The 25,922-nt window shown below is 48.5% G+C and overlaps 1 protein-coding gene across 1 annotated transcript; it reads right to left on the minus strand.

Moving 5' to 3' along the window:
* Positions 1 to 1,081: 1,081 nt before the first annotated feature.
* On the minus strand, positions 1,082 to 24,950 carry TTC38 (tetratricopeptide repeat domain 38). Its single transcript, XM_038756481.1, has 14 exons — positions 24,893 to 24,950; positions 21,973 to 22,050; positions 20,817 to 20,898; positions 19,662 to 19,833; positions 18,370 to 18,543; positions 18,027 to 18,102; positions 14,131 to 14,250; positions 13,152 to 13,211; positions 11,771 to 11,809; positions 9,373 to 9,454; positions 7,719 to 7,884; positions 5,138 to 5,297; positions 3,213 to 3,286; positions 1,082 to 1,367 (listed from the first exon to the last, which is right to left on the minus strand). The coding sequence occupies exons 1-14, from the start codon at positions 24,914 to 24,916 to the stop codon at positions 1,274 to 1,276; spliced, it is 1,401 nt and encodes a 466-aa protein (XP_038612409.1). The 5' UTR covers positions 24,917 to 24,950; the 3' UTR covers positions 1,082 to 1,273.
* Positions 24,951 to 25,922: the final 972 nt, after the last annotated feature.

Consider the following 25,922-nt stretch of genomic DNA (forward strand, 5'->3'; position numbering starts at 1 on the left):
AATCAAAACCACCGGTGCGGCTCTAGGATTCAGATTAAAAGAAGAAAAGGTCCAAGGGAAAGCCCTCTGAGGGGGCCTGCTGGTAGACCCTCTTCAGGAGGGGGTAGGGGGTAGGGAGGGGTCCCCGGGATGACCATCAGGGATGGGGGGGAGGTTCCCAAATGAAGGAACCTGTATATATATATACACACACATATATATATCATCATCATCAATCGTATTTATTGAGCGCTTACTATGTGCAGAGCACTGTACTAAGCACTTGGGAAGTACAAATTGGCAACATATAGAGACAGTCCCTACCCAACAGTGGGCTCACAGTCTAAAAGAATAGAGTAATAAGTATGTACAAACATATATTCATTCAGGTAACTGAGGCTAGAGAAGCCCAAGTTCACACAGCAGACCTGAGACAAAGCCGGAATTCAAACCCATGACCTCTGACTCCAAAGCCCATGCTCTTTCCACTGAGCCATGCTGGATCTGGGTGATATATATAGATATCTATCTATATATAGATAGATAGATAGATATCTATATATATCACCTGTATATATGTATATCACCTGTATATATGTATATCATCTGCATATATGTATATATGTTTGTACATATTTATTACTCTATTTATTTATTTATTTTACTTGTACATATCTATCCTATTTATTTTATTTTGTTAGTATGTTTGGTTTTGTTCTCTGTCTCCCCCTTTTAGACTGTGAGCCCACTGTTGGGTAGGGACTGTCTCTAGATGTTGCCAATTTGTACTTCCCAAGCGCTCAGTACAGTGCTCTGCACACAGTAAGCGCTCAATAAATACGATTGATGATGATGATGATATCACCTGTATATATGTATATCACCTGTATATATGTATATATGTTTGTACATATTTATTACTCTATTTATTTATTTATTTATTTTACTTGTACATACCTATCCTATTTATTTTATTTTGTTAGTACGTTTGGTTTTGTTCTCTGTCTCCCCCTTTTAGACTGTGAGCCCACTGTTGGGTAGGGACTGTCTCTATATGTTGCCAATTTGTACTTCCCAAGCGCTTAGTACAGTGCTCTGCACACAGTAAGTGCTCAATAAATACGATTGATGATGATGATGATGATGATGAAGGAGTGCTATGGGCGGGGGGATCCACTGGCGCCCCGGGAGCAGGCCGGGGCCTCTCCGCCCGGGTGGTGCCGGCGGGTGGCATTAGGGCGGTGGGGAGGCACAGGACATGAGCGTCCAGACAGTCGTCCAGCTGGCCGAGCACCTACTCGCGGAGGTGGGCCGCCCCTGCCTTCCGGAGGAGCCGCTCCGTCAGCGGCGAGTTCCGCCTCAGCGCGTCCCGCTCCACCAACAGGCTCCTGGAGGAGGGAGGCTTTGTTAGGTCTCCTCGTCTAAAGCGCGTTGGACGGGGCTCGGGCCCCATCACGGATTGACCGGTGATGATCCCGGGAGTGAAAATGCCATTTGTTAAAAGTGGGCTAAGCCCTGGGTGGGCTCCAGATCAATCAGTCAATCAATCGTATTTATTGAGCGCTTACTGTGTGCAGGGCACTGTACTAAGAGCTTGGGAAGTACAAGCGCAAGCTCCAGATCTGAGCATAGAATTAATGCCAAAATTTAAGAAATACTAAATTGTATTTATTGAGGACTCGGTGGAACACACTTGGGAAAGTACGGTAGAAGCAATGTGGCTCCCACTTCAAACTGCGAGCCCCATGTCAGGCAGGGATTGCGTCTGATCTGATTGTATCGTTTCAACTCCAGTGCGCGGCGTGTTAATTAATTAACAAATCCTATCACTGTCATTGCTACTATTATTATTAATCCCTTTAAATCGGATTGTGCTTGCTTTTCAAGTAACCTTTAGCTAAGTCTATGAGAAGCAGCGTGGCTCGGTGGAAAGAGCCCGGGCTTTGGAGTCAGAGGTCATGGGTTTAAATCCCGGCTCCGCCAATTGTCAGCTGTGTGACTTTGGGCAAGTTCTCTGTGCCTCAGTTACCTCATCTGTAAAATGGGGGTGAAGACTGTGAGCCCCCCCGTGGGACAACCTGATCACCTTGTAACCTCCCCTGCACTTAGAACAGTGCTTTGCACATAGTAAGTGCTTAATAAATGCCATCATCATCATAACCAGGAGGGCCACAGCCTCCGCCCTACACAGCATTTCTGTCCATATCTGTCATATGTCACAGACCGTAAACTCGTTGTGGGCAGGGAATGTATCTGTTTATTGTTGTAGTGTACTCTCCCAAGCGCTCAGTACACTGCTCGGCACATGGGAAGTGCTCAATAAATATGATTGACCGACTGACTACACAGGGCTTCCAGGCTAAGGGGGAGGGAGAACGAGAAGCAGCGTGACCTGGTGGATAGAGCCCGGGTCCGGGATTTAGAAGGCCATGCTTTCTAATCCCAGCTCCACCACTTGTCCGCTGTCTGACCTTGGGCAAGTGTCTTCACTTCTCTGGGCCTCAGTTCCCTCATCCGTAAAATGGGGATTAAGACCGTGTGCCCCATGTCGGACAAGGACTACGTCCAACCTGATTAGCTCGTGCTTCTAACAGGGCTTAGCACACGGTAAGCGCTTAACAAGTACCGTCAGGATTATATTTATATATACATACATTCATTCAATCATATTTATCGAGCACTTACGATGTGCAAAGCGCTGTACTAAATGCTTACATGTGTATTTATATATTTCTATTATATCATCATCAATCGTATTGATTGAGCGCTTACTATGTGCAGAGCACTGTACTAAGCGCTTGGGAAGTACAAACTGGCAACATATAGAGACAGTCCCTACCCAACAGTGGGCTCACAGTCTAAAACATATATTTCTATATATTTCTATATATTTCTAAATATATATATTTTATATATTTCTGTTTATATAAAGAAACGCGTGGGTCTCAGCTGCAAGATGATTTTCCGCCGAGAAGGGAGAGGGGCCGCGTGGTAAAAACCCGGCTGTGACCAGCCTTTTAGACTGTGAGCCCACCTTTTAGACTGTGAGCCCACTGTTGGGTAGGGACTGTCTCTATATGTCGCCAATTTGTACTTCCCAAGCGCTTAGTACAGTGCTCTGCACATAGTAAGCGCTCAATAAATACGATTGATGGCGATGATGATGACCTCCAGCAGTGGCAGGACCGCTCCATAAGCAAAGAAAGCCACACGCCCTCACCCCGGGTACTCACCGAGCCAAATTCCGAGAGGACGGCGCCTCACTGTTTAGGGCGGCGTGGACCAGTAGCTGATTGAAGACGTCTCTCTGAAAGATTAAAACCCCCCAAATCAGTACCGCCCAGCCGGGGCCGGCAAAAATTCCAAATCCAGGAACGCGAAAGCACACAGACGCGCGCCCACACTCCCACAGGTAGATCGAGGTGTTAAAAGGTCGGAAGAAAATTCCGTTTTACAGCCGCCAAAGAAAAGCAGGCTCCTTTGGGGTTGGGGTCGTGTCTGCTGACTCTGCTGCTCTTGCCCAAGCACTTAGTAGTTGCTCGGTAAATCCATCAATCAGTGGTGCTTATTGAACACCTACCACGTGCAGAGCCCTGAACTAAGCGCTTAGGACAGGACAATACAGTAATAATAATAATGGCATTATTAAGTGCTTACTATGTGCAAAGCACTGTTCTAAGCGCTGGGGGTAGATACAAGGTGATCAGGTTGTCCCACAAGGGGCTCACAGTCTTCATCCCCATTTTACAGATGAGGTAACTGAGGCCCAGAGAAGTGAAGTGACTTGCCTGTTGGGTAGGGACCGTCTCCATATGTTGCCAATTTGTACTTCCCAAGCGCTTAGTACAGTGCTCTGCACATAGTAAGCGCTCAATAAATACGATTGATGATGATGAAGTCACACAGCTGACAGTTGGTGGAGCCGGGATTCGAACTCATGACCTCTGACTCCAAAGCCCAAGCTCTTTCTACTGAGCCACGCTGCTTCTCTTACACACAATGCAATAGAGTCTTCTACAATAGAGTCGGTCGAGGTGTTTCCCTGCCCACATTCATTCATTCATTCAATCGTATTTATTGAGCGCTTACTGTGTGCAGAGCACTGTACTAAGCGCTTGGGAAGTACGAGTTGGCAACATATAGAGATGGTCCCTACCCAACAGTGGGCTCACAAGGGGCTTCCAGTCTAGCGCGGGGACACGGACAACCGGTGGCGGGAAACAGTGTGGCCTAGTGGATAGAGCGGGGTCCTGGGAGTCAGAAGGACCTGGGTTCTAATTCCGGCTCTTCCACTTGTCTGCTGTGTGACCTCAGGCAAGTCAGTTCACTTCTCTGGGCCTCATCTGCAAAATGGGGATCATGACTGTGAGTCAGGTGGGACAGCTTACTGTGTGCACAGCACTGTACTAAGCCCTTGGGAAGTGGGAAGTCCAAGTTGGCAACACATGGAGACAGTCCCTACCCAACAGTGGGCTCACAGTCTAAAATGATTATTTTAATTATAATTAAAATTATTATTCTCTGGGCCCCATTTCCCTCCTCGGTGAAATGGGGACAGGGTCTGCATCCAACCTGATTAGCTTGTGTCTACCTCAGTGCTTAGTACAGGCTCCCCCTTTTAGACTGTGAGCCCACTGTTGGGTAGGGACTGTCTCTATATGTTGCCAACTTGGACTTCCCAAGCGCTTAGTACAGTGCTCTGCACACAGTAAGCGCTCAATAAATACGATTGATTGGCACATAGTGAGTGCTTAATAAATACCGTAAAAAAGAGGGCAGCGGAGGGATGGGTTGGGGGCCACGTGGTGGTCCTGGCCCGTGTGCTCAGGGCCACAACGGACCCCCACATTTGTCCTAGGCGAGGGGACTGGGGCAGACAAGGGGACACTTGGGGAGAAGCCCTGCGGGGTGGCTAGACTGTGAGCCCACTGTTGGGTAGGGACTCTATATGTTGCCACCTTGTGCTTCCCAAGCGCTTAGTACAGTGCTCTGCACACAGTAAGCGCTCCATAAATACCACTGATGATGATGATGATGACAGGGACGAGGTGTCCTGCCTGATTAGCTTGGACCTACCCCAGTGCTCAGCGCAGGGCCGGACACGTAGAAAGCGCTTTAACGAGTACGGTAGGAAACAAAAACCAAAATCCCGTCTCACCTGAGCATTGCTTCCCCCAAGCTGAACGATCTGGTAGCGGATGGGGAGCAGCAGCTCCAACGCCCTGTCGTGGTCCCCGTTCTCAAATGCCACCATGGCGTGACAGAGGGGCAGACCCACCCCCCGAGCCAGAAGGTGCTGACTGTTTTCACCGGGAGAGCTGCCAACGAGAAAGGAAGGAGATTACCCCCCTGGGCGAAGGAGCTGATCAGGGAGAAGCAGCGGGGCCCGGGAGACCGGAGTCTAGACTGTAAGCTCCTTGTGGGCAGGGGATGTGTCTGCTCATTGTTATACTGTCCTCTCCTGAGCGCTTACTACAGTAAGTACTAGACTGTAAGCCCGTTGTTGGGTAGGGATTGTCTCTATCTGTCGCTGAACTGTATTTTCCAAGCGCTTAGTACAATGCTCTGCACACCGTAAGCGCTAAATAAATATGATCGAATGAATGAAAGTACTAAGTACAAGTGTAAGTACTCTGTGCTTTGCACCCAGTAGGCGCTCAATAAATGTGACAATGAATGAAGAGTGGAAATCAATCAATCAATCGTATTTATTGAGCGCTTACTGTGTGCAGAGCACTCTACTAAGCGCTTGGGAAGTACAAGTTGGCAACATATAGAGGCGGTCCCTACCCAACAGTGGGCTCACAGTCTAAAAGGAAAGAGCCCTGGCTTGGGATCAGAGGGCCTGGGTTCTCATTCCAGGCTCCGCCACATAATAATAATCGCATTTGTTAAGCGCTTACTATGTGCAGAGCACTGTTCTAAGCGCTGGGGAGGATACAAGGTGATCAAGTTGCCCCACTTGGGGCTCACAGTCTTAATCCTCATTTTACAGATGAGGGAACTGAAGCCCAGAGAAGTTAAGACCTCCTCCAGGAGGCCTTCCCAGACTGAGCCCCTTCCTTCCTCTCCCCCTCGTCCATCCCCCCATCTTACCTCCTTCCCTTCCCCACAGCACCTGTATATATGTATATATGTTTGTACATATTTATTACTCTATTCATTTATTAATCAATTTTACCTGTACATATCTATTCTATTTATTTCATTTTGTTAGTATGTTTGGTTTTGTTCTCTGTCTCCCCCTTTTAGACTGTGAGCCCACTGTTGGGTAGGGACTGTCTCTATATGTTGCCAACTTGTACTTCCCAAGCGCTTAGTACAGTGCTCTGCACACAGTAAGCACTCAATAAATATGATTGATTGATTAAGTGACTTGCCCAAAGTCACACAGCTGACAATTGGCGGAGCCGGGATTTGAACCGATGACCTCTGACTCCAAAGCCCGGGCTTTCCAATGAGCCACACTGCTTCTCACACGTCTGCTGTGTGAACTTGGGTGAGTCACTTCACTTCTCGGGGCCTCAGTTACCTCATCTGTCAAATAGAGATTAAATCCTACTCCCTCCTAGTTCACCTGTGAGCTCCATGAGGGACGGGGACTATATCCAAACTGATTAACTTGTATCTACCCCATTGCTTAGAACAGTGCTTGGCACATAGTAAGATCATCATCATCATCATCAATCGTATTTATTGAGCGCTTACTGTGTGCAGAGCACTGTACTAAGCGCTTGGGAAGTACAAATTGGCAACATATAGAGACAGTCCCTACCCAACAGTGGGCTCACAGTCTAAATGGGGGAGACAGAGAACAAAACCAAACAGACTAACAAAATAAAATAAATAGAATAGATATGTACAAGTAAAATAGATAGAGTACAAACAAGTATCATAATTAATTAAGGTAGCACTCTCCCAGGTGCTTAGTATCCAGCGCTTAGAACAGTGCCCAGTGCTTAGACCAGCGCTTGGCACAGAATAGGCACTTAACAAATACCATAATTAACAAATACCATAATTACTACTTGCCTCATAGTAGGAACTCAGTAAATACTACTTGCTCCACTGACCCATGGCCAGATCAATTGGAATGAACCTGCTTCGCTTCCCCCTGTGAGGATGATTAGTTAGCTCCTGTGAGCACGCTCAGTTCGTTCATTCATTCAATCGTATTTATCGGGCGCTTACTGTGTGCAGAGCACTGTACTAAGCGCTTGAACTGTACTTAGTTCCTCTCCTAGTCGCCTCAAACATCACACCGTGAAATAAAGCATTGCTTATAGGAAACTGACTATGAGTAAATCATCACAAAGCCATGAGAAGCAGCGTGGCCTAGCGGAAAGAGCCCGGGTTCTAATTCTGCCTCCTCCACTTGTCTGCTGTGTGACCTTGGGTAAGTCACTTCACGTCTCCGAGCCTCAGTTTCCTCAGCTGCAAAATGGCGATTGAATACCTGTGCTCCTTCTTACTTAGACTGTGAGCCTATGTGGGACCTGATGATCTCGTATCTAACCCAGCGCTCATTACAGTGCTCTGCGCCCTGTAAGTGATCAATGAGCAACACCGGCTGCTTGCCTACCAACCCCGTTGTAGTGTACCCTCCCGAACGCTTAGAACAGTAAGTGCTCAATAAATACAACCGATTGGTTGTCTACCCAACTGTTGTCCTCTCCCAAGTGCCTTGGACACGGCGAGCGCTCAATAAATACTAGTGACGATGACGACGTCTTCCTTACTTGCTCACATCCTGAAGGGTGGCTAGAAGCTCACTGGTGGTTTCGTGGTCTTTGGCTCCGAGGAAGGACATCAGCAAGTGAGCGTCATTGAACAGAAGAATGTGATCTCTGGAATGCTGCTTTGTAATCTTCAGCACGTCTTCCCATCTCCCGCCGACCGGGACCCCTGGAAAAGCGGGAGGGACAACAGAAATGGAAAAACCCCAGCTGTACTCCCCTGGGAGGGGGTTTCTGAAATGTGTTAAACCTCCCCCTGGTTAGATTTTGGCTAAATACCCACTCAGAACTATAATCATCATCATCATCATCATCATCAATCGTATTTATTGAGCGCTTACTATGTGCAGAGCACTGGACTAAGCGCTTGGGAAATACAAATTGGCAACACATAGAGACACAGAGACAGCCCCTACCCAACAGCGGGCTCACAGTCTAAAAGGGGGAGACAGAGAACAAAACCAAACATACCAACAAAACAAAATAGACTAGATATGTACAAGTAAAATAAATAAATAAATAGAGTAATAAATATGTACAAACATATATACATATATACAGGTGCAGTAATCAGAAACGTAATGAGAAGCAGCAGAGAAGAGCGTGGCTCAGTGGGAAGAGCCCGGGCTTGGGAGCCGGAGGTCGTGGGTTCTAATTCCGGCTCCGCCACTTGTCAGCTGGGTGACTTTGGGACTTCTCTGGACCTCAGTTCCCTCATCTGTAAAATGGGGATTAAGACGGTGAGCCCCACGAGGGACAACCTGATCACCTTGTATCCTCCCCAGCTCTTAGAACAGTGCTTCGCTTAACAAATGCCATCATTATTATAATTATTGCCTAATGGATAGAGCCAGGGCCTGGGTTCTAATCCCATCTCCGCCACTCATTCATTCATTCAATCGTATTTATTGAGCGCTTACTGTGTGCAGAGCACTGTACTAAGCGCTTGGGAAGCACAAGTCGTCTGCTGGGTGACCTTGGGCAGGGCCACTTCACCATGTCTCAGTTTCCTCGTCTGTAAAATGGGGATTTAGCACTGTGAGCCCCGTGTGGGACAGGCACCGTGTTCCACCTGATTAGGTTGTATCTACCCCATCGATTAGTACAGTGCCTGGCTCATAGTGAGCACTTAAATACCATAAAAATACAATAATAATAATATCGTGGTATTTGTTAAGCGCAGGTGAGGTGACTAGCACTGCATTAAGCGCTGGGATAACAATAATAATAATGATGGCATTTATAAAGCACTGACTATGTGCAAAGCCCTTTCCTAAGCGCTGGGGATGTTACAAGGTGAAGAGGTTGTCCCACGGGGGCTCACAGTCTTAATCGCCATTTTACAGATGAGGGAACTGAGAAGTGAAGTGAGTTGCCCAAAGTCACACAGCTGACAAGTGGCGGAGCCGGGACTTGAACCCACGACCTCTGACTCCAAAGCCCGGGCTCTTTCCACTGAGCCACGCTGCTTCTACAAGCTAATCGGGTCAGACAGTCCCACATGGGGCTCACGGTCTAAAACTGAGGGAGAACGGGTATTGAGCCCCCATTTCACGGACGAGAAAACCGAGGCCTGGAGACACGAAGTGACTGGCCCAAGGTCACCTGGCAGGTGATTACAACGGACTGTTCTGAGAAAGAAGGAACAGAAGCTCACCTTCCATTTGGAGCCGGTAGAGCATGGAACAGCTGTCCACCATGTCAAGCATCGCCCCGCTCGACAAGAGGCTGGGGGCAATCTGAAAGGAGAAATTTCACGGTTGGGGGGCATCCAGGGTTAAAGGGCGCGGACGCCCCCGGGGTCTTTCAAACCCCTTTTATCCCTTCTCCCTAATAATAACAACTGTGGTATTTGTTAAGTGCTTACTATGTGCCAAGCACTGTACTAAGCACTGGGGTGGATAGAAGCAAATCAGGTTGGACACAAGTCCCTGTCCCACGTGGGGCTCACGGTCTCAATCCCCATTTGACAGATGAGGTCACTGAGGCTCAGAAATGAAGTGATTTGCCCAAGGTCACACAGCAGACTGGTGGCGGAGCCGGGATTAGAACCCATGACAGCGTGGCTTAGTGGAAAGAGCACGAGCTTGGGAGTCATTTTGTTAGTATGTTTGGTTTTGTTCTCTGTCTCCCCCTTTTAGACTGTGAGCCCGCTGTTGGGTAGGGACCGTCTCTATACGTTGCCAATCTGTACTTCCCAAGCGCTTAGTACAGTGCTCTGCATGTAGTAAGCGCTCAATAAATACGATGGATGATGGGTTCTAATCCCGGCTCTGCCCCTTGTCAGCTATGTGACTTTGGGCAAGTCACTTAACTTCCCTGTGCCTCAGTGACCTCGTCTGTAAAATGGGGATTAAGACTGTGAGGCCCCACGATGGACGCCTGATTAACTTGGATCTACCCCAGCGCTTAGAACAGTGCTCGGCACGTAGTAAGCACTTAACAAATGCCATTATGATTATTCTGATTCCACGGCCCAGGCTCTATCCTCTACACCATGCTGCTTCTCCCTCCTCATCCTGTCCCCTCTGAATTCCAAACTGGGTAGAAATGGGGCAAATCACCTAGTCTAAAAGCCAAACAATCAGCCCTCCCTCCCCACTTTAGCACCATGGTCTAGTGGCTAGAGTCCGGGCCTGAGAGTCAGCAGGTCACGAGTTCTAATTCCGCTCTGCCACTTGTCTGCTGTGTGACCCTGGGCAAGTCACTTCACTTCCTTCCTCTCCCCCTCGTTCCCCTCTCCATCCCCCCATCTTACTTCCTTCCCTTCCCCACAGCACCTGTATATATGGATATATGTTTGAACGTATTTATTACTCTATTTATTTATTTTACTTGTACATATCTATTCTATTTATTTCATTTTGTTAGTATGTTTGGTTTTGTTCTCTGTCTCCCCCTTTTAGACTGTGAGCCCACTGTTGGGCAGGGACTGTCTCTATATGTTGCCAACTTGTACTTCCCAAGCACTTAGTACAGTGCTCTGCGCACAGTAAGCGCTCAATAAATACGATTGATTGACTGATTCTCTGGGACTATTATAATACAGTTATATAACGTGCTCTCCCAATCGCTTAGTACAGTGCTCTGCAAACAGTAGGCGCTCAAGAAATATGATCGAATGACTCAGTTACCTCATCGAAAATAGGGATTAATAATAATAATAGCATTTATTAAGTGCTTACTATGTGCAAAGCACCCTTCTAAGCGCTGGGGAAGTTACAAGTTGATCAAGTTGTCCCACGGTGGGGGTCACAGTCTTCATCCCCATTTTACAGATGAGGGAACTGGGGCACAGAGAAGTGAAGTGACTTGCCCAAAGTCACACAGCTGGCAACTGGCAGAGCCGGAATTTGAACCCATGACCTCTGATTCCAAAGCCCGGGCTGTTTCCACTGAGCCATGCTGCCTCTCTAAGACTGTGATTAAGACTGTGAGCCCCATGTAGGATACTAACCTGATTAGCTTGTCTCTACCCCAGCACTTAATACAGTGTCTGGCACACAATAAGCACTTAAATACCATAAAATATTGTTTTTTTTGAAAAATGTATTACATTACAAATAACTTTCGCTTAAATTGACACTGCCTGCTAATGGTCACCCAAGAAAATTCTATTGCATGGCTACGACATTATCTCTAAAGGCAATTAATTAGGTAATGAGTACAGAATGGAAGGCAAGTTCCTTACCTTAATTAATTAATTTAATTAATTACCTTAAAAAAGGTAATTAATACAGAATAATAATAATGATACCATTTATTAAGCGCTTACTATGTGCAAAGCACTGTTCTAAGCGCTGGGGAAGTTACAAGGTGATGAAGTTGTCCCACGGGGGGCTCACAGTCTTAATCCCCATTTTACAGATGAGGGAACTGAGGCCCAGAGAAGTGAAGTGACTTGCCCAAAGTCACACAGCTGACAGTTGGCAGAGCTGGGATTCAAACCCATGACCTCTGACTCCAAAGCCCGGGCTCTTTCCACTGAGCCACGCTGCTTTCCAGAAGGGAACGGCAAATTCAACAGGAGAGCCAAAAAAGGGAGACAAACGTACGTGATTATCATAAATTGTCAACGCAGCCTCGTATTCACCCTTGGAAAAAAAAGCAAAACAACGAATAAAAAACGTGATTCAGTTCTAATTTAAAATGGAGTTATTGAGTGTACCAAAAATCAATAGCAACAACAATAACGATAATAATGGCATTTATTAGATGGCATTTATTAATGCCATTATTTATTAATGGCATTTTTAGACTGTGAGCCAACTTTTAGACTGTGAGCCCACTGTTGGATAGGGACTGTCTCTATATGTTGCCAATTTGTACTTCCCAAGCGCTTAGTACAGTGCTCTGCACATAGTAAGCGCTCAATAAATACGATTGATGATGATTTATTAGGCACTTCTTATTAGGTGCTGAGCACTGCACTGAGTGCTGGGGTAGATGTAAAACTCTGGTCTAGGCTTCTGAGAGAGTTAGCAGACATGCGTCTTGCCCTCAGGAGTTTACACTCTTGAAGAGGAGTTAAGCGCTGGGGTAGATATAAGCATATTGGGTTGAACACAGTCCCTGTCCCGTTTAGAGTCACAGTCTTCACTCCCGTTTTACAGTTGAGGGAACTGAAGCACAGAGAAGTGAGGCGACTTGCTCAAGGTCACACAGCAGAAGAGTGGCAGAGCTGGAAGGAGAATCCAAGTGCCTCTGACTCCCAAGCCACGCTGCTTCTAAGCAAATTCATACCAACAGAGATTGTCCTGTGACTAAAAAGTCCAGTAATTCCCCTATTTAGGATCCAAAGGATAAATAACACAAACTAGACTCCAGATGTGAAATCCCTCCACCCCGAACACCAATTAGACAGTCATTTTGGGGGATCCGTGGAGAGAGCAGGAGACCAGGATATCTCGGCTTTATCCACACACTCAGACACAGAAATGATAATAAACTTCTCTGGGCCTCAGTTCCCTCATCTGTAAAATAGGGATGAAGACTGTGAGCCCCACGTGGGACGGGGACCGTGTTCGACTCTGTCCAACCTGATTAGCTTGGATCTGCCCCAGCACTCAGAACAGTGCCTGGCACATAGTAAGAGCTTAACAAATACCACAAAAAATAATAATAAATGCTTACTAGGTGCAAATCACCGGGCCAGACCACACACTCAGAAAGAACCGTGTGGCATGCCATTTTTGGAAAATGCCTGACAAAAAGAACTTCAATTTTTAAAGCGTGTTAAAAATATCTGGCCCACGATCTGTTTTCATTAAACACCGTACCCAGATGTGAAAATACCAAGGGCTGCGAAATTACAACAAATACACCTGTTCAAATACCGTAGTGGAAGGAATAAGCATAGCTTCCGCGAGATCTTTTGGGAATTTCAGGTCTCTCGGCCAATGTCCCCGTAGAAAAACTGACATTGGGTCCTCTTACCTTTTCAATAAGATACAAACTCCAGTGCCAGTAGTTATGGCAAGCAAGCATATCACAGTCCTGAGAGGAGAAAAAGGGCGTCAGAGAATATCTGGTCTGACCTCTCTCCATCTGGCTCTCTCCATCTTATCTATAACCTCTCCTCACCACTCACTCTCCTGCTCAAAGGCTCTCCTCCTCCCAAGCCCACCTTTTTTTAAATTTTTAAATGGTATTTAAATGACATTTGTTAAGCACTTCCTATGCACTTACTAAGCACCAAGTGAATCCGATTGGACGCGGTCCCTGTCCCGCAGGGGGCCCAGGTTCTTGGGCAGGGAATGTGCCCGTTTAGTGTTATATTGCACTCTGCCAAGTGCTCTGCACACAGTAAGTGCTCAATAAATACAATTAAACAAATTGAATGAATTTTACGGATGACAGAACTGAGGCCCAGAGAAGTGAAGTGACTTGCCCAAGGTCACCCAGCAGGCACGTGGCGGAGAGCGGGTGAGAACCCAGGGCCTCTCGTCTCCCAGGCCCGGGCTCTTTCCGTTGGGCCACGCTGCTTCTCGTGCAACTGCCATTTCACACCCGTCGCGACAGAAGCAGCAGCGTGGCTCAGTGGGAAGAGCCCGGGCTTTGGAGTCAGAGGTCAGGGGTTCAAATCCCGGCGCCACCACTCGTCAGCTGCGTGACTTTGGGCAAGTCACTTCGCTTCTCTGGGCCTCAGTTCCGTCATCTGTAAAATGGGGATGAAGACTGTGAGCCCCCCGAGGGACCGCTTCATCACCTTGTAACCTCCCCAGCGCTTAGAACAGTGCTCTGCACATAGCATCATCATCATCATTATTATTATTATTATTGTTAGAAGATGGGGTTCTGGCCCTCAGGGAGCTTATGTCTAATAAATGCTCGGGCGGATGTAATGATATAAAGGGAAGAGCCCCCCACACACCCCCAACCTCCCGCCCTGAGACGCCCCCTTAACGAAACACACCTTCCAGTTGCTTTCAGAGCGCTGCATGAACTCCAGGCCGGCCTCGACCTCGGCCTTCATCTCGTGGACGTGGGCGATGGTGTGAACCGACCAGGCGTCCGTCCGCTCGACAGACAGAGCCTAGAGCCGCAGGAAACAAACTGTTTCGGCTCCCACAGAGCACTTCCACTGAGGCTACGTCCATAACCGGAAATCACCTGTGCTTTTCTTTTGATGGTACTCGTTCAGCCATTATCCTCTATCTATCCTGGCGCTTAGTGCAATGCTTGGCGCACGGTAAGCTCTTAACGGACACCGCAATTATTGTTAGTAGGGAAGCAGTGTGGCTTAGTGGAAAGAGCCCGGGCTTGGGAATCAGAGGTCGTCGGTTCTAATCTGGGCTCGGCCACTGGTCAGCTGTGTGACTTTGGGCAGGTCGCTTCACTTCCCTGGGCCTCAGTTCCCTCATCTGGAAAACGGGGATTACGACTGTGAGCCCCCGTGGGACAGCCTGAATACCTTGTATCTCCCCCGGTGCTCAGAACAGTGCTTGGCACATAGCATGCGCTTAACAAATACCATTATTATGATTATTATTATAAGGCAAATAAACAGCCGATCCGCTCTATGGACTAGAATTCCGGCCCATTTTCTCGGCGTCCGGTCGGCTGCAGGGAAGAACGGATGTTTAGACTCCATCCTCCCCTTCGATAGCGTCAATCATGGTTTGTATTGAGTGTTTATTGGGTGCTTAATGCTAGACAAGGGAGCGAGTCAAGTCCTTCTTGGGTAAAGGAGACTCTCAGGGTTAAATCTGTGTCTCCTCTACCCTACAGCAGAGCGCCTGGCACCTGGCGAGCCCGCTGTTGGGTAGGGATCGTCTGTATATGTTGCCAACTTGTACTTCCCAAGCGCTTAGTACAGTGCTCTGCACACAGTAAGCGCTCAATAAATACGATTGAATGAATGAATGAATGGTCGATACTGTCAACGTAACACGACAGTGACCTCGCGCCTCCGTCCAAGACAGCCTGTTCCCAAGGCTTGAATCCTGGAATGTTTTTTGAGGGGAAAGTCATATGGGGCGAGATAGGAGCTCTGGAGAATGTTTTGAAGGCCCCCAGGGAACGGAGTGTCCTCAGTCCCCCAGCTGCTGCTGGTTAAAGCTGCCTTTTGGCCCAGTTTTTTTTTTAAATGGTATTTGTTAAGCTCTTTCGATGTACGAGGCACTTGTACTAAGCACTGGGATAGAGACAAGCTAATCAGGTTGGACACATGGGGAGCACAGTCCTAATCCCCATTTTACCAACGAGGGAACTGAGGCACAGAGAAGTGCAGCGACTTACCCGAGGTGACTCAGCAGACACGAGGAGGAGCCAGGACTAGAATCCAGGTCCTCTGACTCCTAGGCTCGTGTTCTATCCACTAGGCCACACTGCTTCTCTCTTGTATTCTTATATTAGGGAAGAGGCGTGGCTCAGTGGAAAGAGCCCGGGCTTTGGAGTCAGAGGTCATGGGTTCCAATCCCGGCTCTGCCAGTTGTCAGCTGGGTGACTTCGGGCAAGTCACTTCACTTCTCTGGGCCTCAGTTACCTCATCTGTAAAATGGGGATTAAAACTGTGGGCCCCCTGGGGGACAACCTGATCTCCTTGTAATCTCTCCAATCAATCAATCAATCGTATTTATTGAGCGCTTATTGTGTGCACAGCACTGTACTAGCGCTTAGAACAGTGCTTTGCACATAGTAAGCGCTTAATAAATGCCATCATTATTATTATATTGTACTCTTCCAAGTGCTTAGTACAGTACTGTCCTTAGTACAGTAACCACAGTAAGTGGTTAATACATATGATTGCTTGATTGATTAAATAATAATTGTGGTATTTGTTAAGTGCTTACAATGTGCCAAGCACTGAACTAAGTACTGGGATGGGACGCAAGATAATCAGGTCCCACAAGGGGCTCACAATCTAAGTAATAATAATAATAATAATGGTATTTGTTAAACACTTATTATGTGTGAAGCACTGTTCTAAGCACTGGAGGGGATACAAGGTGATCAGGTTGTTCCATGTGGGACTCACAATCTTCATTCCCATTTAACAGATGAGGTAACTGAGGCACAGAGAAGTTAAATGATTTGCCCAAAGGCACACAGTTGACAAGCGGCAGAGGCGGAATTAGAACCCATGACCTCTGACACCCAAGCCCGTATTCTTTCCACTGAGCCATGCTACTTCTCCAAGTAAATCCCAGACTAAGCCCTCCCTTTTCCTCTGCTCCCCCTCCCCTTCCCATCTCCCCAACTCGATCTCTTTGCTCTACTCCCTCCCACAGCACTTGTATATATTTGTACATATTTATAATCCTATTTATTCATATTAATGATGTGTATATATCTATAATTCTCCTTATTTATATCGATGCTATTGATGCCTGTTTACTTGTTTTGACGCCTGTCTCCCCCCTTCTAGACTGTGAGCCCATTGTGGGAGGGGACTGTCTCTCTTTATTGCTGTATTGTACTTTCTCAAGCGCTTAGTACAGTGCTCTGCACACAGTAAGCGCTCAATAAATACGATTGAATGAACGAATAAGTAGGTGGGAGAACAGGTACTGAATCCCCATTTTGCAGATGAGGGAACTGAGGCACGGAGAAGTTAAGTTCAAGTCACACAGCAGGTAAGTGGCAGAGCTGGAATTACAGCCCAGCTCCTCTGACTTCCAAACCCCTGCTCTTTCCATTCATTTAATCGTATTTACTGAGCACCTACTGTGGGCAGAGCACTGTACTAAGCACTTGAAAAAGTACAATACAGCAATAAGAGAGACAATCCCCACCCACAAAGGGGTCACAGTCCAGAGTCCATTAGATCACGCTGCTGATTTTGTGCAGAGCAACGTATTAAGTGCCTGGGAGATTACAACAGGGAGCAGTTCCAAAAAAGCTTTCACATCAATCGATCAATCAACGGTATTTACTGAGCACTTACTGTGTGCAGAGCACTGCACTGAGCGCTTGGGAAGGTACAACATAACAGAATTGGAAGGTGCGATCCCAGCCAACAAGGAGCTGACCGTCTAGAGGAATTAATGATTACCGACGGCTACCCGCATTGTTTCGCTATTAAATGAAAGCCTGAAGTGCTACTAATCAATCGATGGTATTTATTCATTCACTCAGTTGTATTTATTGAGCGCTTACTGTGCGCAGAGCACTGTACTAGGCGCTTGGAAAGTACGGTACAGCAACAAATAGAGAAGCAACGCGGCTCAGTGGAAAGAGCCCGGGCTTGGGAGTCAGAGGTCATGGGTTCAAATCCCACCTCTGCCACTTGTCTGCTGTGTGACCTTGGGCAAGTCACTTCACTTCGCTGAGTCTCAGTTACCTCATCTGTCAAATGGGGATGAAGACTGTGAGCCCCACGTGGGACAACCTGATCACCTTGTATCCCCCCCAGCGCTTAGAACAGTGCTTTGAACACAGTAAGCGCTTCACAAAAATGCCATCAATAAAGAGAGGCAATCCCTGCCCACGATTTCCAAAGGCTCTTGGGAAGATAGGCAAGCCAAAAAAAAAAAGGCTGAATTCACCAAGCGCCAGATGATGGGACAACCTGATCACCTTGTATCCCCCCCAGCACTTAGAACAGTGCTTTGCACATAGTAAGCGCTTAACAAATGTCGTTATTATTATTATTATTGTTATTATCCCTTGAAAAGAAGGGTGAGAGAAGTCAAATCGGCAGCGCTAGCTGATCTCTGCAAAGGAAATATTGGTGCCCTGAGTGACAGAGGAGCTTCGAACTGCCCTGTCTACCTGCAGGAGTTCCCGTGAGCATTTACCGCGTGCAGAGCATTGTACTAAGCACTTAGGAGAGCTTAATAAAGCAGAGTTGCTTACTAATGCACTTACTTCTTTGGCAAGCACTTCCGCTTGGTCATAAAAGTTAGTTTCCATCAGTCCAAATGAATAAATGCCCTTCACATAGCTGAAAAGGAACAAGAAGAGCAGAGGAGTTGAATGGGCCAAGGGTGATAGTTCAGGATACTCAGCCTGGCCAGGTCCATCCTTGTTCTTCCACAACATGGCACGAATCTCAGGAGTGAACAAGACTCGTTTCCAGTCATCCGCACTGCGGCCTGGAAGCCGGAGTCGGATGAACCGCTCTCTCGTCCTTCGGGGGCTTCTCCGGGCCCGTTTCGGCGTCCAGCACCCACCCTCCCGGGGTCCCCCACCGTGAGGTGCCGGCCCCTACCTACTGAGGGGAATGTGAGGCGTCCAGTAAGGATAAACGCGGGCCACGGAGTCCCGCATCTGTGGCTGGTAGCCCAGGTAGAAGTACGTGTCGTGGGCAAACTTCAGCGCCAACATATCCGTCGGGTGTTTCTGTAAGATCTGCTCCCATAGGTCGCAGGCTTTGGGAAGGCGCCTGGAGAGAAGAATGGCATTCACGGCTTAACGCCCGGCAAACGTGGACATGATATTATTGTTATTGTTATTATTAGTAATAATAATAAACAATAATAATAATAGTGGCACTTAAGAGCTTACTATTGCCAGGCACTTGGGGCTGACAGTCTTAATCCCCATTTGACAGATGAGATAACTGAGGCACAGAGAAGTAAAGTGACTTGCCCAAGATCACACAGCAGGCACCCTTTATTCACCCCTCCCTCAGCCCCATAGCAACTATGTCCATATCCATAATTTATTTTTATTTATATTAAAGTCTGTCTCTCCTTCTAGACTGTAAACTTTTGTATGGTATTTGTTTTTTATGGTATTTGTGTTTTATGGTATCTGTTTAGCACTTACTATGTGCTAGGCACTGTTTACTAAGTGCTGGGGTAGAGACAAGCTAATTATGTTGGACATAGTCCATTTCCCACATAGGGCTCTTAATCCCCATTTTACAGATCATCATCATCATAATAATAATTGTGGTATGTGTTAAGCGCTTACTATGTGCCATGCACTATGTGCCACCTCCCCCTTTTAGACTCTCCCCCTTTTAGACTGTGAGCCCACTGTTGGGTAGGGACTGTCTCTATATGTTGCCAATTTGTACTTCCCAAGCGCTTAATACAGTGCTCTGCACATAGTAAGCGCTCAATAAATACGATTGATGATGATGCACTGTGCAGAAGCACTGGGGTGGAAACAAGCAAAGTGGGTTGGACACAGATGGGGGAACTGAGGCCCAGAGAAGTGTGGTGACTTGCCCAAGGTCATACAGCAGACCCGTGGCAGAGCCAGGACTAGAACCCAGGCCTTTCTGTCACCCAGGCCCAGGCTCTATCCACTAGGCCATGCCGCTTCTCCTGCTTCTAGCTGTGGGCAGGAAATATGTCTACCCACTGTTATACTGTGCTTATTAAGTAAGCGCTCAATAAATATGACTGATTGACTGACTGTCGTGCTGGTTTTTGGCCAGTGACAATCCCATGACAATTCGCTTACTCCACGCCCTCCGGGACTCAGCGATCGGCCCGTGTAAAACCACAGGCCTCCCCCGCCGCTGAAAACGAAAGTGATTATCCCCCTCACCCTTTGGCAAACATGTCGACGGCGGACACGTGCAGTTGCTCCCGCTCGGTCAGCGGCTGACCGTTGGCAAGATCCAGCATGGTCTTCACTGCCAGGTCGAGCTCTTTGTCCAGAAGCACGGAGCTGCCGGTGCCAACCAGCTCCAGGCCGTTGGCGATCACGTGGCCCATAGCTGAAGAAAGCGGGGGAGAATAATAATAATAATAATAATAATAATAATGTTGGTATTTGTTAAGCACTTACTATGTGCAAAGCACTGTTCTAAGCGCTGGGGGGAACACAAGGAGATGAGGTTGTCCCACGTGGGGCCCACAGTCTTAATCCCCATTTTACAGATGAGGAAACTGAGGCACAGAGAAGTGAAGTGACTTGCCCAAGGTCACACAGCAGACATGTGGGGGAGGTGGGATTCGAACCCATGACCTCTGCCTCCCAAGCCCGCGCTCTTTCCACCGAGCCACGCTGCTGAGAATGACCAGTGAGAAGCGGTGTGGCCTAGCGGATAGACCGTGGAGACGGGAGGACCTGCGTTCCGATTCCGGCTCTGCCACACGACCTCGGGCAAGTCAGTACAAGTACAGTGCCCGGCATGTAGTAAGCGCTTAACACATACCACGGTTATTATTATTTATTACTAAGCGTTGGGCTGGATCCAAGCAAATCGCGCTGGGCGCAGTCCCTGTCCGCATACCAGGCTCACGGTCTCAATCCCCATTTTACAGATGAGGGAACTGAGGCCCCGAGAAGCGAAGTGACTTGTCCAAGGTAATAATAATAATTGTGGTATGTGTTAAGCGCTTACTATGTGCCAAGCACCCTTCTAAGCACTGGAGTAGGTACAAGGTAATCAGGTTGTCCCACGCGGGGCTCACAGTCTTCATCCCCAATTTACAGAGGCCCAGAAATGAAGTGAGTTGTCCAAGGTCACACAGCAGACAAGTGGCAGAGCCGGGATTAGAACCCACGACTTTCCGACTCCTAAGCTCCTGCTCTATCCACTACGCCACGCCGCTTAATAAGTAAGCATAATAACAGCTTAATAAATGCCGTTTTTAAAAAAGGCATGTTTCACCCCAATAATGTTCCTAGGTGAGTAAAACTACTTTTGGTTTTATAAAACTACTTTCGCCTTCAAGCATGAAAGTGGTTACTTACTAAAAGTTGGATCTGCTTCCTTTAACTTTGAAAGACACCCTTCTATGCCTCCAAGGCTTTTATCATTGGTCCATTTCACGTACTGTAATGAGAAGCTACAAGGTTAGGGAAGTTGATGGCACTGAAATTCTTCCTTTTAACATTGAGAAATTTCTGAAATCTAATGTATAAACCAAGGAAAGCAAGGTTTTGAGTCTGCAAATAATTACCCAAAAGTTAAAGATAATAATAATGATTTTAAGCTGAACATTTCATTTTCTAAAGCTTCCCCCTCCCCGCCACTTTATCTCTCCTCTGCCTTTTCATCTACCCCAGTACCATCCCAAATGATTTAGGGTTCACAAACAGTAATGAACTGAGGGGAAATTCATCCTAAATAAAATGAAACGAATCCAAATTCAGATGACTCAAAATAGAAGTTTCAAAATTTTAGTGATGAATAAAGGAATCCAAATCTCACTGTCAGTTGAAAGATTCGAAGTAAATGCTTAACATTTGCGTTATTAATTAGTTATCCAGAGGCTCACTGTGGCAGTGTTGTCTTCTCACTTCTAAATCTCCATTGTACTCTCCCAAGTGCTTAGTACAATGCTCTGCACACATTAAGTGCTCAATAAATATGATTTATTGATTGTCTCTATATGTTGCCAACTTGTACTTCTCAAGTGCTTAGTACAGTGCTCTGCACACAGTAAGCACTCAATAAATACGATTGATTGATTGATCCATGTAGTTTTCTTTCAAATCCATTTGAATAAATTAAGCGGGAACGGAATAAGATGTTTTTGATGAATGCCATTAGAAAATTCTCAATTGTTGGGCAGGGGCTAGTTTAGCTTCCACAGTGAGCTTGCTATTGGCTTTTTAAAATTATTATTATTATTTCAAATGGTCACTCAGCAGGCAAGTGGCAGGGTCAGGATTAGAACGCAGGTCCTCTGACTCCCAGGATCGCACCACCAGGCCACGCTGCTTCTCTAAGATACACAGAGTACAATATCGTAGATAAAATGCAATCAGATTACACATAGGCCCTGACAACTCTGGGGCTTACTGTCTGAGGGTCAATCTGGGGAGAGAGGAAGACAGGGGCCGGGGGGAGCCCTGGAAAAAAAGGAGGCTCATAAAAGAGTGTTCCCCCCCAAGAGTGACATACCTGAGTCAGGGTAGCATCGAACAGCTTGCAGGCTTCATTACTGGTAGTAGACAGGGGGAGGCCGGCCTCCCTCCAAGCCTGAAAAGAATTAAGAGTATTCATTCACTCAGTCGTATTTATTGTGTGCTTACTGTGTGCAAAGCACTGTCTTGGGAGAGTACACTACAACAACAAACAGACAGGTTCGCTGCCCAAAATAAGCTTACAGTCTGGAAGGGGAGGACCACTTACTGTGTGCAGACACCGTACTAACTAAGCACTTGGGAGAGAACAATATAACAATATTCACCACTATGAGCTTACAGTCTAGAGGGGGGTGACAAACATGAATATAAATAAATTACAGATATGTATATAAGTGCTGTGGGGCTGGGAGGGGGGAAATGAATAAAAGGAGCAAGTCAGGGCAATGCAGAAGGGAGTGAAAGAAAAGGAAAAGACGGCTTAGTCGGGGATGGCCTCTTGGAGAAGCTGGACCTTCAATAAGGCTTTGAAGGTGGGGAGAGTCATTGTTGGATGTAATGATGGCATTTATTAAGCGCTTACTATGTGCAAAGCAGTGTTCTAAGCACTGGATATGAAGGGGGGGTTACTACAGGTCAGAGGCAGGACGTGGGCGAGCGGTCGGTGGCAAGTTAGGAGATCGTGGTACAGTGGAGGAGTGAAGTGTGCTGGCTGGGTTATAGTAGGAGAGTAGCGAGGCGAGGTTGGCAGAGACAAAGGTGATTGAGGGCTTTAAAGCCATTGGTGAGGCTTAAGCGCTTAGTACAGTGCTCTGCACACAGTAAGCGCTCAATAAATACGATTGATTGATTGAGGAGTTTCTGTTTCTGTTCTGTGGAGGTGGGTGGGCAACACTGGAGGTTCTTGAGGAGTGGGGGAACACGGATTGAACGTTCTTGTACAAAAATGATCCGGGCAGCAGAGTGAAGTATGGACTGGTGTGGGGAGACGCGGGAGGCAGAGGGGTCAGCAAGGAGGCTGATACGGTAATCAAGACAAGGCAAGTATTGTTGAAGCCTTAATAATAATAGTAATCATAAAAATTGTGGGTTTTGTTAAGCGCTTACTATGTGCTGAGCATTGTATTAAGCACTGGGGTCGATACAAGATGATCAGGTGGGTCATAGTCCTTTCCCACACTGGGGCTCGCAGTCTTAATCCTCCATACAGTGCTCTGCACAAAGCAAGTGTTCGATAAATATCACTCATTGGCTGCCCTCCCAGGTGTCTCTACCAGATTATACGGACAAGGATCCTGTTTTGTAACTCTATTGCATAAGTGATCATAACCGGGGTATGTTAAGTGCTTACTATGCAACAAACACTGGGTTAAGCACTGGGGAAGATTCAAAGCAATCACACTACACAAAGTCCCTGACCCATAAGGGGCTCACAGTCTGAGGGAAAGGAGAACAGGTATTTGGCCTAGAGGAAAGAGCCCAAGCCTGGGAGTTGGAGGACCCGGGTTCGAATCCCAGCTCCACTACGTACCCGCTGTATGACCTTGGGTAAGTCACTTCACTTCCCTGTGCTTCGTTTCCCTCATCTGCAAATGGGGATTTAATACCGGTTCTTCCTCTTACTTAAACTATGAGCCCCATGTGGGACTCGATTATGTTACGTCTACCCCAGCAATCGGTACGGCGTTCGGTATACAGTAAAGCTTAACAAATGCCATGATTATTTTACGGATGAGGAAACAAGCACAGAGAAGTGAAATGACTTGCATAAGGTCACCCAGCAGACGAGTGTCGGGGTGAGGATTGGAACGGGGTCCTTCTGACTCCCAGGTTCATTCACTCATTTGCATTTATGGAGCACTTACTGTGTGAACAGCACTGTACTAAGCGCTTGGGAAGTACAAGTTGCCAACATATAGAGATGGTCCCTATCCAATAACGGGCTCACAGTCTAGAAGGGGGAGACAGACAACAAAACGAAACACGTGGATGGGTGTCAAGTCATCGTAATAAATAGAAGTAAAGCTAGATGCACATCATTAACAAGCCCAGGTGTGGGCTCGGTGCACTAGGCCCGGCGCTGGGCTGAAATGGGAAGAATGCAGCACCAGGAAAGGAAAACAGCCATTTTCGGGGGGCGACCTGATCCCGCGCTGGATGCTTGGGGCAGCAGAGCGGGCCGGGGGCTGGGGGTGTTGGGGGGCTGGAGGCGTTGGGGGGCTGGGAGTGTGGGGGGCTGAGGGTGTGGGGGACTGTGGGCATTTGAGTGGCTGGGGATATTGTGGGGCGGGGAGGCTGTGGAGCTGGGGGTGTGGGGAGCTGAGGGTGTGGGGGACTGTGGGCATTTGGGGGCTGAGGGTGTGGGGAGCTGAGGGTGTGGGGGACTGTGGGCATTTGAGGGGATGGGGCAGTGGGGAGCTGGGGGCATTGGGGGGCTGGGGGTGTGGGGAGCTGGGGCATTCGGGGGCTGGGGGTGTGGGATCTGGGCATTGGGGGCTGGGGGTGTTGGGGGCTGGGGGTGTTGGGAGCTGGGGCATTGGGGGGCTGGGGGTGTGGGGAGCTGAAGGTGTGGGTGGCTGGGGGTGTGGGGAGCTGGGGGCATTGGGGGGCTGGGGGTGTGGGGAGCTGGGGGCACTGGGGGGCTGGGGGTGTGGGGAGCTGGGGCATTGGGGGGGCTGGGGGTGTGGGGAGCTGGGGCATTGGGGGGCTGGGGGTGTGGAGAGGTTGGGGCATTGGGGGGCTGGGGTAGGGAGCTGGGGCATTGGGGGCCTGGGGGTGTGGAGAGGTTGGGGCATTGGGGGGCTGGGGGTGTGGGGAGCTGGGGCATTGGGGGGGCTGGGGGTGTGGGGAGCTGGGGCATTGGGGGGGGCTGGGGGTGTGGGGAGCTGGGGATGTGGGAGGCTGGGTATGTTGGGGCCCTGATGGCGACAGCGAGAGAGGGGGCCGCGGGCCGGTACCTGGCAATCCCTCAGCGCGGACATGGTCGCTCCGCCAGGTCCAACCGCACCAACTGACGGGCCCCCGGGACCCGCCCCCTCTTCCTCCTCCTCCCCGCCGCCCCGCCCCGCCCCGCCATGGACTGTGGCCTCCTCCTCCTCCTCTTCCTCCTCCTCCCGCCCCTTCGCGGACCGAGAGACCTTTCTCTCCCCGCTCCCTCACCGACTGCGGCCCCCCTCCTCGTTCATTCAATCGTATTTATTGAGCGCTTACTGTATGCACAGCACTGTACTAAGCGCTTGGGAAGTACAATTCGGCAACAGATGGAGACACTCCCTGCCCACCAACGGGCTCACATTGAGCAGTGGCTGTGTGCAGAGCCCGGAACTGAGGACGAACAATGGGAGGGATTAAAAGAGCATTCAGAAATGAAGACCTTTACTTGGGCATTACTCTTGGTATTTGTTAATAATAATAATGGCATTTATTAAGCGCTTACTATGTGCAAAGCACTGTTCTAAGCGCTGAGGAGGTTGCAAGGTGATCAGGTTGTCCCACGGGGGGCTCGACAGTCTCCATCCCCATTTGACAGATGAGGGAACTGAGGCCCAGGGAAGTGAAGTGACTTGTCCAAAGTCACACAGCTGACAAGTTAAGTGCTTCCTATGTGCAAAGCAGCGTTCTAAGCGCTGGGGCTGTTGAAACGGTTCTCAGCCGTCCCTCCTCCTCCTCCGGCCCGTTTCCCCGGCCCGGCCCCCGTGGGCCGCCGCCAAAGGGCCCGGGACAACGGACAGGCACGAAACGCGAGGCCCGAAGTGCGAGGCCCGAGGCGCGAAGCGTTAGGCCCGAGGCCTGAGGCGCGAAATGTGAGGCCTGAGGCGCGAGGCCTGAGGCACGAGGCGCGAGGTCTGAGGCACGAGGCGCGAAGCGCCAGGCCTGAGGCGCGAAACGTGAGGCCCGAGGCGTGGAGCATGAGGCGCGAGGCGCTGAGGCCTGAGGCGCGAGGCCTGAGGTGCGAGGCACGAGGCCAGAGGCGCGAGGTGCGAGGCG

The sequence above is a fragment of the Tachyglossus aculeatus genome, chromosome 14, assembly GCF_015852505.1.
Source record: "Tachyglossus aculeatus isolate mTacAcu1 chromosome 14, mTacAcu1.pri, whole genome shotgun sequence".
Lineage (NCBI taxonomy): Eukaryota > Metazoa > Chordata > Mammalia > Monotremata > Tachyglossidae > Tachyglossus > Tachyglossus aculeatus.